At 35.9% G+C, this 14,253-nt stretch overlaps 3 protein-coding genes across 3 annotated transcripts in view; 2 read left to right on the top strand and 1 right to left on the bottom strand.

Annotated features, from left to right (window-relative positions):
- Positions 1–56: 56 nt before the first annotated feature.
- Positions 57–2,123, top strand: LOC126756375 (sorting nexin-16). Its single transcript, XM_050469404.1, has 3 exons — positions 57–1,509; positions 1,571–1,707; positions 1,769–2,123. The coding sequence occupies exons 1-3, from the start codon at positions 358–360 to the stop codon at positions 1,821–1,823; spliced, it is 1,344 nt and encodes a 447-aa protein (XP_050325361.1). The 5' UTR covers positions 57–357; the 3' UTR covers positions 1,824–2,123.
- Positions 2,124–2,268: 145 nt separating this feature from the next.
- LOC126756377 (SH3 domain-containing protein Dlish) lies at positions 2,269–4,314 on the bottom strand. Its single transcript, XM_050469406.1, has 3 exons — positions 4,131–4,314; positions 2,747–3,852; positions 2,269–2,679 (listed from the first exon to the last, which is right to left on the bottom strand). Exons 1-3 carry the CDS (start codon positions 4,174–4,176, stop codon positions 2,515–2,517), a joined length of 1,317 nt encoding a protein of 438 aa, XP_050325363.1. The 5' UTR covers positions 4,177–4,314; the 3' UTR covers positions 2,269–2,514.
- Positions 4,315–5,257: 943 nt separating this feature from the next.
- The window catches only part of LOC126756880 (protein FAM13A), a 101,740-nt gene continuing 92,744 nt past the window's right edge, over positions 5,258–14,253 (top strand). The window contains exon 1 of the mRNA XM_050470369.1: positions 5,258–5,570. The gene's annotated coding sequence lies outside the window, so the exon portion shown is untranslated. The remainder of the gene's footprint in view (positions 5,571–14,253) is intronic.

Raw genomic sequence — 14,253 nt, 5'->3', positions numbered from 1 at the left:
ACTATTTCACCTTTCTTTTTATCAAATATGCAAACGCAGCACACGCCTTAATTTAGAATAGCGCATCAAAGCAGAAATAACAGAATACAAAATTTTGCTGACGGAATTTGTGGAGTACATTGCCGTTGTTTTCCAAGTTTTCCTTTGTTGATTTGTTTGTAGTAAACGTATACTTTTTGTACGTGATCTTTATTGTGATACGTTTGATAAAAGAAGATTAATATAATTTGTTCTCACGCTGTTTGCAAAGCAGAATCGTTGTGATGTTTTCGCAAATGGCAAATATTTGTCTATATTCCCAACGCACTACCTCCCTGTTCAAACACATTCCAGCACAAAAAACGTCAACCAACTGCAATGTCTCTACGTGCAATTAAGAAACGTGAAAATCAGCAAACTTCATCAACTGGCGCACGCCAAACGCTCTTTAAGAAATCCAATACATCTCCACAACAACGCAAGCCGCTATTAACGGCAAGTGGTGCTAACAACAGTAACAATATCTTGAAGCCTAACAATACTGCCATTTTTAAACAATCAAGTAGTCTACATTCACTACGCAATCTACAGAATCAACACACCTTACTCGATCGCGCCGCACACTCCAGCCCGGAACTACGTCATCCGCACAGTGCGGACAACGATACGGTTGAAAGCTTCGCGCATGTGGTACGCACCAAATCAGATGGTGATTTGAGTGCATTGTTGAAAAGTTGTACGGGTAATGCAGCAGACACTACTGGTCGTGGCTTAATTGGTGCTAAATCAGAGGTTTGTTTAGAATCCATTTCTTCGCATAGCTACCAAGACGGAAGTCAAACCACATCTATATCAAGTGATACAACTCCAACACCACCTACAACATTGCGTACAAATATTTCCAAACCTATTGGTTCGCTACATCATCCAACAATCAGTACCACAGGCAATATGTTGTCCGGTGCGCGCTCACATCGTGACCTCTCACAGTCAGCTTACGCCGCCAATACCGGCACGTATGACATCACACTTTCACCAACAAGCCGACGTATGAGCGAATGTAGTTTAAATTCGAGTACGAACTTTTCGCAACGCACTAGTGCAATGTCCAGCAGTGTATTAACACTGTCATCAAATAACCCTGCCACAAATGAGCCGAACACTGTGATGCGTGTGCCCATAATCGGTTATGAGGTAATGGAGGAACGTGCGCGTTTTACTGTGTACAAATTGCGTGTAGAAAATCCAATGACCAATGATTGTTGGTTAGTGCTGCGACGCTACACAGATTTCGTGCGTTTGAATACGAAACTTAAACAGCTGTTTCCAAATGTTGTGCTGTTGTTGCCACGCAAAAAAATATTTGGTGACAATTTCAATGCCGTCTTCCTGGACAATCGTGTACAGGGTCTACAAATATTTGTCAATTCCATAATGGCCAAGGAGGAGTTAAGAAAATGTAAATTGGTGCGCGAATTCTTTTGTCTAGATGAACCGCCGTCATACTCTGAATCTATGGAGGAGTGCAGGGTAGGGTTAATATAATTGATAAGAGTACTGCTTTCCTTTTAAAAGTATTTTTTAATTTTAGGCAATTTTTGAAGCACAAGAAGAAACGATAGCACATTTAAAAGTGCAAATAAATAGCAAAAACGAATTGATATTAAGTTTACAACAAAAGCTAAGGGACGAAATTGCGGAAAAAGAGCAGCTAAAAAATGCAATCAAGTAATGATATATTTATCTTATACAAGTTATTTAACAAAATGCTAATGCTCTTTTTTTGCAGAGACGCATCCACCAATTGTGCGCAGTGCGCTGCTGCGGAGCAAAGTGCTCCCTAAAATAGGTACAACACATCTCACACAAATAATTACCACGTAAGATATTAAGTTTAATTGATTGTTTGTGTTATGCAAAGCATAGCTGTCGACAATTAGGAAAACATTTAATAATTGAAAGAGAAGATATTCTGCTGCAATAATTGCAAAATAAAACTTCGGGCAAAGTTCGAATTTCTTAACAACTAGATTAAATTTAATTATTTTCATTTGGATAAAATCAGACGCTACTCAAAATGCAATTTGCGTTCCAATAACGCTTAACTATTTCCGTTCTCGAACTGTGTGGTATTTTTAATAGTTTAGTCTACATTTTGTCATGTTAAACAGGAAGTGCTTTAGTTTTAAAATCGATATTATAGTAAAGTACACAATATTTTTAAACAACACATTTTTCAAACAAAACAAAAAGCAATGTGTGTAATGTATAGTTAAAATAGCATATATATTCGATTATTTTCCTTATTTTAACATCGTTTATTAGCGTGATTTTGCTAAAGAGCTATAAATGTTAAATGCAATAATAATGTTTTCAATTAAAATACACTTGCTTTCCTTATAAAGATACTTAGAAACAATAAAATAATAACTAAACCGCAGAAAGTGGCGTGTTTGCTTTAATTTACTTATGCTAGTTTTAAGGCATTTATTGTAGGCAAGCGGAAGACAGTAATTGACAAATTTTTGGATAATTTTAAAGGCTAGTCATGGCCGGTGGTCGTGCGTATGCCTTCGGTATAAAACCATATTTCCTCGTTTTTGGAGCGTAGGCCCACAGCCAACCATCCACCGTTTGATTATTTAGATCTGCATAAATCCAGTCGCCTCTGCGCACATTCAAATCATCTGGCGCTTGCGCCTACAAAAACACACACATATTAAATGATTATACAATTACAGTTTATAGTTATTCGTAAAACGTTTACCTTATAATCGTAAAGCATCACCAGCTCAGTGCCATGGTAACGCAGATCATCTGCGCTAATGCCACCAATTTGCTGTTGCTGCTGCTGATGCTGTGCTGCATTTTGTTGTTGCAAGTTACTAATGCATGTTGCATCCAGTTGTGCTGCCGATGTGGTTAGCGTTTGACCCAACGATGTTAAATTGCTATTCAAATTGGCCGCAGTAAGCTCTAAATTTAATTGCGTTTGTGATTTGTGTACGGCATTGTTATTGTTGTTGGCGCCACCAATCAAAGCAGCCGTATCTTGTACTGTGCCGCAGACATTCAACATTTTCTGTTGTGTTTGCAGCACACTTTCCGCTGGAAAGACAAAAGCGGACGGTATGAAACCTTCTTGGCCATCACTGCGCACAATCCAAAACCAATCGGGATCTTCACGATTCAAAACTGTAACAAATTCGCCACGTTCCACAGATAAATCATTTTCATCGCGTGCTATGAATGTATAGAGCACAATATAACGGCCGCTGGGTTCTTTATGGAATGGTGTGCACTCCGGTTCTAGCAATAGATTCACTTCGGAATTTTTTGGTGGTGCACCAATATTTCCTGCATTAGCGTTGGTGCCACCACAGCTAGACACAACACCACCACCACCACCACTATTACTACCATTTACGACGGCGTTGACAGCACTTACATCGTCAATTAATTCCATCTTACTCTCGGCGCCCAAAAGTGGCATATTCTCCTGATTATGCTCTTGTACGTTGACATTTTGATCGCGTGGTAGTTTTTTCTTAATAGCAAGATCTGCCAGTTGTGTATTGTACGGCGCACAGTATGAGTATGGTATGAAGCCTTCCTGTCGCGTGTCCTGACCAATTACGTAAACCCAGTCGTTCTCACGATATAAAATGTTGACTATTTGGCCACGCTTCACTTCAAGTTCATCATCCACACAGGGAGTAAAGTCGTGCAAAACAACCATTTTTGAGTCTGGACTGAGACCGTGCTCCTTCTCAATGCCAACGCGTACTAATGTTTCGATGCTGGACGAACCGGTTATGCGGCCTAAGCCAACACCAGGAATGGGTAAATCACGTTCTATATTGGCGTTGGTGGCTTAAACAAATTAAATATTAAAATAATTACTAGCACAAAACAATTTTGTGGAAAAATAAAACAAAAACAAAACAAGTATGCAACTTAAGTCTTTTGTTTTAACTACACACAGATGAAGAAACTTTTTGAAGCAAGTAAATTATTTTTTTTAGTATCTATTGCTGAAGAAATTTTAATTATTAATTTGTATGTAAGTTGCTGTTTCAACTTTTTCTTTTTTAGTTTTTTAGTTTTGTTTACGCTCTTCAGTAAAAGCCGAATTTGTTAAGAGAGTTTACCTTTCTTTTTATCACGCCGCATGCGCACGGGACACAAAAACGCCATTATCGAAATGTTTTGCTTTTCAATTAAAACAACAAATACACTTTTCACATTTTTTTCTAATTTAGTTTAATTTAATAATTTTCTGTGCTGTAGTTACTTTATTTGCAGTTTGAAAAAATTATTTGCTTTCAGCTATATTCTAAGTGGTTTAGGCGACATCTATGCGATGGAATGTCAATACACAGTTATTCTGCGCTCTTGTTCAGATTTTTAAACTGATTACTCATTTTCATTTTGAAAATAACATTATTTTGTTGTTAAATTATTTGATAATAGAAAATTTATTTAAAATTATATGCACCAAGAAATAAAATAATAGCAGTAGCTAAAAGTAATCCTTTATTTTCAAAGTGGTTAACACGTGCAACCCTGTGTCCAATTTATTGTTTATGTTTATGTTTTATCTCGTCGGCCCAGTTGGAAATTCAGTTGTTGAAGTACTTGTAAAATATTTAGCATCTAAAACATTTCTAAAAAGCAATTATAAAAGTATTTGCTCCCAATATGTAAAAATAATTTTAATTTTTTAATATTTCATATATTCTATGAAAATATATTACATTAAATATATGTATAAAAATACGATTTCATAAACAAGTTTTGTTTGCTACAATGTAATTGGTTTCGCAATATTCCAATAAGATTTCTCTTAAATTCTCTTGCACTGTACTCTAACACATGGAATGTCAAGATAAAACAAACATGCAGTTTATGTACATATCAGAGAACGTATATTATAATATTTTTTTTGTTATTCTTCTTTATCCATCCACCTAGTATTGCCAAGTCCAACCTGCATTATGACCCTAAATTTGCTCCAAAAATGTTATTAACACTTAATCTATTGATTTTAAATTTTACTCAAAGAAAATTTGAATTAATTTAGTTTAAGAAATATATATTTATAGTTCCAAGTAAATTTAGTACTTGCATTTTAAAATATATGTGTCATTCATTTATGTAAAAAGCAAAAAGCTCTATCCAATTTGCATAAAAACTTGCAGCGGCAACTCTGCTTGCAATGCATTTCTGTTTATATCCATTCGGTACAATTTCAATATCTATGTGCATGTTATAAGTGCCAATAAATGTGTATTCTATGAAAAAATATAAAATAAATGTTTTAGCCTTTACAAGTGCATAAATAGAATAATGTACAAATAAAGATGCGGAATCGCGGTCAATGATTTAAATTAGTACTAAATCGTTGAATGTAGTTGAACCGTGTATAATAAATAAACTGTTCGGCAGCGGCTCTTTCTATAGCTGCAAAGCCGCAGTGAGCGTATTAAACCCAAAGTTTTTAATAATTTATTACACGTTTTGCAGATTCTTCTTGCATTTCGTTTGGCAAATTCAGCCACAAATAAACGAATCAACTGCACAGTTCTTAGGTAAGTAATGCAAAGCTAAATTAATTGTGCAATACGGTGAAATCGCCATATGGAATATTCTGGTACAATCATGTTGCTTCCTATTGTGCAGCTAATTTCGACAATATCCATGAAATTTGATAGCATTGTGTATAATAGCATATTACTAAAAAGGTGAGATGTCCTGTTCAAATGAATAACCTTGACATATTTCATCAGTTTTCTAAAACTGCATTCCACACCGATGACACCATATGCTAATATGTATGTACATACTTATGTATATTTATGCAAGAACAAGAGTGATTGTGATTCTTGATGCAAGAACGTTAGCATGTGTTTGTGTTGCGCAACAGTATAGGGTTGTTCCTAATATACATACATACATACATGCCGATAGATGTATATTTTGCTTGTCCAGGGATCAAGGTTGCTTCTCTCAAATAGAAGTAAAACACAAGGTCAATTTAAGTAATAAGAGAATAAAAACGAATAACGTTTTAGGTAGATTCTCTTGGCAGCGTTGTCCTTGGATTTCTTTGTATAAATTGCCTATCTTCATTTCTTTAGTGGACTTTTTAAACACTTTTAGGAAGAGCTACTAGTGAAATTTCGTAACTTGCTCTTCGTTTGTATACAAATACATGAATTGTGAAATTGAATATGTAAATATCTAAACTTATGCAAATTTTCCAAAAATACTAACACTAACTGGCGCACCCCGCGTAAAACAAAAGCAAGTAATTAAAAAAATTTGCTTTATTTCAAACATAGCTTTTTCAATAACAGCCAGATCAGCAAAAAGCAAAATTTCCGGCATGAGTTACACTTGTTGTATTGTGAAGCTGCATAAACTGAAAAACATTTTGTAAACTTATCTTACTAGACAAAAGCTCATTAGCTGGAGCGTGTTAAGCGCAGGTTTTCGGTTTTCCGAATATAATATAGCCTACATAGAAAGCAAATATAAAATAAATAATCACATAAATAAAAAAATAAAAGTATCTTTACTGTGATCTCCAGTGCGCTTCTTCTAGAGCACAGGTGCTAACTATTTATGCCACACTCTTACTGTTTTTACTGTTTTCCGTTATTGCTCGGGTCAGTAACAGACCACTTGTTTGCACATCGGCAAACACAAATGAGCGTAGCCTTCATTATTGGCTCTCAGCAACAAGTGATCGCATCACATGAGCAGCTAATTTTTTCTTGTCCTTGACATGCACACAAACACAGTGCTCGCTGCACTTGTTGAGGAAGTTTCTGGCTGTAGAAGTGCATGTCACGTTGAAAGATTTTAATGTTTGACTTTTTTTTCATATTAACTGGTTTTCTTAATTATTGCGATTGCGATCGGCGGATGAATGATGAATGGCTCATTACCAGATATCATGTGAGCAATGAACAAACGGTTTAATGAATGAATGCAATAAGCAAATGTAATATTATCTGAATGAGGTTATGAAAAAATCATAAATCTATCTAAATATGTCCAATATGGAATTTCTTAATATAGTTCTCTGCAGAAAAGCCTTCGAAAGTGGTTAAAAGTGCAGAAACTCAAAGCAAAGAGCTTTGAAAGTAGATATTTCAGCATAGAAAAGGCCTGTCGGAGCTGTAAAAAAGATATTTAGACCTGAGAATTTTCGCTTCAAAAGTAGGTAAGTAAAAATAAGCGATATTAAGTCGAAATGCTCAGGTCAAAAATTAATGACTTTTTTGCATATTAAAAATATGCTTAAATTATAAAAAACCTTCCATTATATCCTATACCTGATAAAGCTTTTCATAAGAAGCTGTTCAACAGTCAACCATTATGTTACAAATATTAAAAAAATATATAGAATATTTTTGAAAATTCCAATGAAAATTTTTAACCTCAAATATGCACAAATGTCTGCATATATGCAGTAATAAAATAATAATAATAATTAGTGGCGCCATTTGTTGGTTTCCCCATTCATTCCGTCGTCTGGCAAACCCGGACCCGCAGCGCCGATAAGCTAGCGACCGACTAAGCGAGCTGGCGAAGAATTCAGTGAATGACTAAACATAAAAATAGCCCATAAAAAACAGACGCTTGCACTATACAAGCGATCACATGACAGCTAAATTTCAGAAATCTCTTATCTTGCCAAACAACTCCGTGTTTCACTTCCATTTCTGTTTGGTTTGTTTGTTGGTAGTTAATTAACGGGCAAACATAAAAGAGCTGCGAGTGTGCCACTTTGTCTAGCTGCCTCATTAGCCAGCCGCACAGTCGGCTATAAACCCAATAGCGGCGGCTGCGCTTGAATGAAACTAAAGTGACTACGTGCCAGCGCCGACGAAGCTGAAATGCCAACATAAAGCCACACACACACACACACATACATACATAAAGGCGCATAATTGCAGTAAATTATATTTCTTTGTCTTATTTTTTTGTTGCTTATTTACTTCTTTGGTTGTATTTTTTTTTGTTTTTGCTCGCTAATAGATCATGTGACAGCGCTAGCCAACATTTCGCCGCGGGATTGCCTTGGCATTTCGTCTAAGGCGATTCCCGTGCATTGACCTGTGCTGTGTTGCAGCGTTGCCGCATTTTGTGGCCAAAGCTATTTGGCGCTGCATTGCAACTCGCACGCCATTCCATTACAAAGATAATCGTGTTTTATTTATTTATGCAATTTAACGCCCACGATTAGCGGCTGAGCGGTGTTAACAGCGCGACGCCACTGTGTCGCTGCAAAAGTGGAACAAAACAAACAATAAAAGTAAATAAGAAACAGCTGTACTGCTGGGTTGAACGTGCTTTGTGGTGGAGGCATAGAATAAAGCTCGTTTTTTGTTTAAAAATTAAATTTACACAGCTGATTGGACAATATTAGAAAACCAGTTTGCTGCATTTCAGTTTGTTTCTAGATGTTCTGTTTTATGGTGAGACAGCAAGTAGCAAGGCGCTTTAGTTGCATAGGCGAACAGTGAATGCTACGAATATATACATACATATCTGTGTGTGAAATAAAAAATATTGTGCATCACAGAAGACCTATTAAAAGCATACGCCGATATGTTAGTCTCATAAAAATCGGGAACCTCTTCTAAATTCCAATAGAGAGGCGCGGCTACGTTGTACGTTTAACTTGAGAAACTAGTCGAATATAAGTATGTTATGTATCTATTTTTCATAAGAGCATTGCGTTGTATCCGAATAGCGTTTCGCCGTAATTTTTGATCAATTAAGAGACCACCATAGCTTACTTGCTTATACTATGGATAAAGATCAATAATAATTTTCAAAAATTATCACCTTGCAGACTACGAAAAATTAGTCGTTTAAATTTTCACCCCGAAAAATGCATAATATGATAATACCATACGATCAAATTTGACCCGGACTGACCAAAAAAAGTACTTATTTGCATACAAATCTTTACTATCGCGCCTCTAATATAGGCTCCTGAGCCAATACAAACAATTCAAAGATTATTTCAATTTTCTTTACCCTTCTTATATATAAGTCTCGACTGGTCGTAGTTTGAGTTTTTTGTAGCGCCATTCGCTAGATTGTTTGACAGCCTCAACTTACCACTCGTCACCAAAAACGATGCGTTTTATGCAAGTTGAGATCTCAGCTAGTTTGTCAAGCATAGAATTGACACTCTTTATACCCAAAACATTAACCAATCCGATCAGAACACATAGACCCGACGGTCGTGGAAGTCCTTTGTTCGGTTGTTGTTATTGTTGTAGCGGATTCATAAATCCTGTCAGACTTCCAGAAAACGAGTTATCCCGACTTTAATTCGAGGCTTAATCAAAGTAAGCCAATAAATTTCATTTCTACTTAAACTTTTTACAAAAGTTTTTATTTCAAACCGGCTTCAAAATCCCCAATTTAACTTACACACCTAAACCTCTTCCATTTTTATTGCCAACACTGTCGCGCCAAAGTAATTTAATCGTTGTACATTTACAAATAGTTGAAACATGACAACAACAGCAACAATGAAGCACAGCTAACTTGTAATGCCACTGAAAATCAGCGCAAGGACGTTTATTGCACCTAAAGCATAAGTGACTGCTAGCGAATGCAACGAGCGAGAACAAAGGAAAAACGAATGCAACAAACAAGGGTGCTATAGCCGAAGCCAATAACGACATTGGCGCACAAATGCAATAAAAGCCAATAACAAATAGTGCCACAAAGGCTAAAATGCAATTAGTTCTGTATGTGTGCATGGCATTGTGTGTGCGATTTGCTACCAAACTTGCATGGGCGCCTTGCGGTAGGCAACACACAACGCAAAAAAGTGTAAAAGTAGAGCTGAAAATTCGGATTCGTCTTTATGTATGCGCTTGCGTATGTATGGAGGTCGTAATATTCGCTAAATGTTGTACACTTTTTGGCAATAAATATACGGCAACACCAAAAAAAGGTTTTAATTGCTTTTATGACTCAGCTGTTTGGTTTAAGCGGTGTACTTAGTTGTACTAAAAAAAATGTTAAAAAAGATAAAAACTTGTAAAAAAATTAAAAATTAAAAAAAAAAATTAAAAATTGTAAAAAAAAAATTAAAAATTGTAAAAAAAAAGATTAAAAATTGAAAAAAAAAATTAAAAATTGTAAAAAAAAAAATTAAAAATTGTAAAAAAAAAATTAAAAAATGTAAAAAAATACAAAAAATTGCCGTATCGACTACCCAACAACTACTTCAAGATGTTTTTTGTACTTTTTTGAAGCTATAGTTGTTTCAGTCAACATTTGGTAACTCAACTCGAGCAGATTCGATGTACATATGTCAAAAGCAACAAATAGTTGAATAAAACTAAGTCAAATTAGAACGCTTTTACTTGATCTATTCATAATACAAATCGAGGAAAAGTTGTTTTTTTTTATTCCTCTTTTTTTCTACTTCTAAAATCTCAACACTCTGCAACCTCAGCTAAAGCCGACGTAATCGTAAGTTGTTGTTGAGTATTTTGCCTCCGTCTACCAAAACAATTTAAATGCTTGAGTGCAATGAATATTGGATCATTGGGTGGTGGGCAAATGAAAAATGCATTGAGGTTGTAATTGCTGACATTATAGCTGTAAATTATACGAGCATTAGCACAGTTGCCTGTCACGATAGTGGCGATTGTAATTTGCATATCTACATATATACATACATACAATATTTTATAGTTACATACAAACACACAATGACTTTATTTAGAAGCTCAAATGATTTAGAGAGCATTTCTTATACCCTGAGTATGGAAGCGAAATTAAGTTTATTACGAAGAACACCCAGAAGGCAATGTGGGAGACTCTAAAATTATACAAATACATAAATTGTCGCTCAGTTTTTGAGATATCGATCCGAAATTAAGTCCTTTTCTCCCGAAAATCTGGCGGTTCGTTTGCCAGAAGCGCCAATATCGGACTACTATAGTATATACTATATATAGCACGATTAAAATCAAGTTTTTGTATGGAAAACATTTTTAGTTGACGAGATATCTACCGAAAATTTGGCATAGCTTAAGTTCACGGTAACGCTGTAATCTCTGTATAAATTTTAACTATCTCGAGACCGCCCTAGGCCGGCATTATTTTTAGATTTAATTTTAGGTATATATAAAGGGTGATCCATTTCGAGGTTCCCTGCTTTTTAAAAGAAAAAACACGGAAACTTCAGATTTAATTAGAACCATTTATTATCATTCGAAAGAACATTCTTTGACATTTATTTTTTGAAGATTATCTTTTCCAAATATTGGTCTCAAATGGTCTATCTACATCGCATAGACTTTAGGCTTTACATATCCCCACAGGAAAAAGTCTAAAGGTGTGATATCACACGATCTTGATGGTCAATCGACCGGCCGAAAACGTGAAATTATCTGCATACCGAAGTGAGGTCTCAATAAATCCATTGTGTGGGAAGTAGCGCCGTTTTGTTGAAACCAAATGTTGCTGAGATCACGAGCTTGAATTCCAGGCATCAAATAGGCGTTTATCATGACGCAATAATGGTCGCCATTGACGGTTACGTTCTCACAAGTATCATTTTTGAAGAAATATTTACCGATGATTCCACTCTCTTGAATCGCTTTGGGTTGGTCTTCGCCCCAAATGCGGCAATTTTGCTTGTTTACATACCGATTGAACCAGAAATGGGTCTCATCTCTGAACAAAATTTGTCTCGAAAACGTCGGATCTTCTTGGAACTTTTCAAGAACTCATAGAGCGAAGCGATGTCGCTTGGAAAGGTCGGGCATCTTTAGTTTTTGCACAAGCCGTTTCAATTTAAGATCTCGAAGTAAAGTCGTCAGTTCGAGTTGCTGCGAACGGCGCCGAATTGACTCTCCACGGTCTTCGTGTACACTCTCAGTTACGGCTGCTATATTTTCTTGACGGCGTGCTGGACGCGGTCTATAAAAAAGGCTATTGAAAAATGTACCTCTAGTTGGATCACCCGTTAGTGACTAAAAATACACCTATGAAGGGTATTACACCTTCGGTACAGCCGAAGTTAACGTTTCTGTTTGTTCTATGCTAGGTCTACTTGTTTGATATTGTCCGGGCTTAAATTCTGAGTGTCTTACAATTATATACATACAAATATACATACGCTGCACATCGGAGAATAGCATTTGTAAGCGTTTACCATTCGATTGCCTATTTTAGATCAAGCCGTTCGCCGCTAGTAAGCCTACACAAACACACACGCACATAATGCCTACTTAGGCGCAATTGCCAGAGGTGCAGTTTGTCTGTCTGCCGGCTTGTTGTAGCGCCGTTTAAGTAGCTATGACAATGTCGGTCGACCGCGTTGCGGAATCCGTGCAGTTTGCGTGATTTATCAAACGGTCGGCGCGGCGATTCTGACACAACCGCAACGCTGCGCCGCCGCCGGCCAGGTTTATTGACCTCGCGCATGAGAAACATAGCAAATGGGAGAGTGTTTTTCCATTTGTTTTTTGTTGCCGCTTGCTAATATGAAAAGTGAATGCGGATAAGTAATTTGCATATCAACGAGTGGTGTAACATGCACACGAGCGCGATTGACTGTGGCCGAGCGAATGGAAGTGTGTGGCGTTGTGTGCTTTTCTCGCTTATTACTTTTTAATTTGATTTGCACTTTTTTATTGTAATTGATGCATTATTGAACGCCGATTTATATGCAAATATCTAAAATTGCTTTAAATGGTTTTTGATTTTAGGTTTTTTCTGAATGTCTGGCGATTTTTTTGGTTAAAAAATTATTTTTGATGAGTGTTTAATGATGATTGCAGATGATTGCTCGGATATGGGAGATTAACGAGATTGATGAACAAGTCTTTGGCTTTTTTGTTCTCTTTGAAGATGATGTAAATAGGGACTAAAGCTCAACAGCGCTTCTAAGTTTTGTTTCAATAAAAGGTTGTGTAAGAGTTTGAAGCTAAACAAACAAGTAGCCGTAAACTCGGGTTTGTGTTGCCAGAAAGAACCGCTTCTGGCTGATTCGAATACAATTTCACATAATTTTTAATTTTTATTTTTATTTTTTTATGCAAGAAGTGTCCATTTTCTGCTAGCAAAGTGAAGAAAGAACAGTAATGTGTCTTTTCTCCTAGAATGAGAATATGATTGAGATGTTTGTTGAAGCAAATAGTGTACTGAAGTTCTTCAGACCATATATTGCGTCCATTTTAGGATAAAAGAGTATCGAATAAACTCAACAAGTACCTATAGGCGACTTAAAAAACCTTTGAGGTTAAGAATCCGAGGATTTGATTCAATTTCTACTGCAAATTGTATTTCTTCCTTCAATTTTCAGTTGGTCAGTCCTAAATTAAATATTATCTTGTATGTGAAGAGTTATAAGGTACGAAGAAAAATGTTTGGAAACTCTTTGTAGAATGCAGAATAAGTGTAATTAACACATTAATAACCGTAGCTATAATATCCTTCACTAATAAAAAAGTTTTGCATACAAGCACTTGATTCCGATGATTAGGTTTGTATGACAGCTATATGCTATAGTGTTCCGATCTGAACAATTTCTTCGGAGCTTATAGCATTGCTTTTGACCATAATTCTTACCGAATTTCGTGAAGATACCCTGTCAAATAAAGGAGTTTTCCATACAAAAGTTTGATTTTGATCAGCCAGTTTGTATGACACTATGCATATATGTCATATAGTAGACCGATATTCGGGAAAAAACGATGTGGTTCCGATCAATATCTCGAAAACTGATGGATGCGTCTCTATGCTGACTGATCGCCATGATAAAATGGACTCAGCTCGTCATTTATATAGTTTATGGGGTTGACCTTTCCTTCTGGGGTTTTAAAACTGCGTGGCAAACTAAATCTATCTTGTTAAAATTATATTAAGTAACAATAAAATTTAATCCTCCTCTTTCTACAATCAGCACACAACCATTGCACGAATTCAATACAATCAGTGAAATTTTCTCTAGAAAACCTTGACATAACTCTCAAGGGCACAAACATTATTCTTAGTGTCACATGCTTTGTTTGCTGCCAGAAAGAAAACTATGTATGTATATCAATTGCTTTATGCAACGGTGAACTATTTTGTAAAGCTTTCCTGTCTTCTCTTCGCAATAAGACTCAAAATGACAAAATTTCAACTTGCAATACAAAAGCGAATTTATACGTAATTGTGCCTGTGTAATCCTTGAAAGAGCAGACAGTATTGCAAACGGAAAGATTTTCATTTTTC

Source organism: Bactrocera neohumeralis, chromosome 4 (assembly GCF_024586455.1).
Source record: "Bactrocera neohumeralis isolate Rockhampton chromosome 4, APGP_CSIRO_Bneo_wtdbg2-racon-allhic-juicebox.fasta_v2, whole genome shotgun sequence".
NCBI classification, from domain to species: Eukaryota; Metazoa; Arthropoda; class Insecta; order Diptera; family Tephritidae; genus Bactrocera; species Bactrocera neohumeralis.
Note: the sequence above shows the minus strand (reverse complement) of the source record. Positions and strands in the feature narration are given on the sequence as shown.

Bases quoted from the DNA above. Each gene is read 5' to 3' on its own strand.
- LOC126756377 (XM_050469406.1), bottom strand. From the start codon at position 4,176: ATGGCGTTTTTGTGTCCCGTGCGCATGCGGCGTGATAAAAAGAAAG. The intron at 3,853-4,130 runs GTAAACTCTCTT...AATTTGTTTAAG, and splicing joins GCGGCGTGATAAAAAGAAAG to CCACCAACGCCAATATAGAA. The intron at 2,680-2,746 runs GTAAACGTTTTA...GTGTTTTTGTAG, and splicing joins TGATGCTTTACGATTATAAG to GCGCAAGCGCCAGATGATTT.
- LOC126756375 (XM_050469404.1), top strand. From the start codon at position 358: ATGTCTCTACGTGCAATTAAGAAACGTGAAAATCAGCAAACTTCATCA. The intron at 1,510-1,570 runs GTAGGGTTAATA...TTTTAATTTTAG, and splicing joins AATCTATGGAGGAGTGCAGG to GCAATTTTTGAAGCACAAGA. The intron at 1,708-1,768 runs GTAATGATATAT...CTTTTTTTGCAG, and splicing joins CAGCTAAAAAATGCAATCAA to AGACGCATCCACCAATTGTG.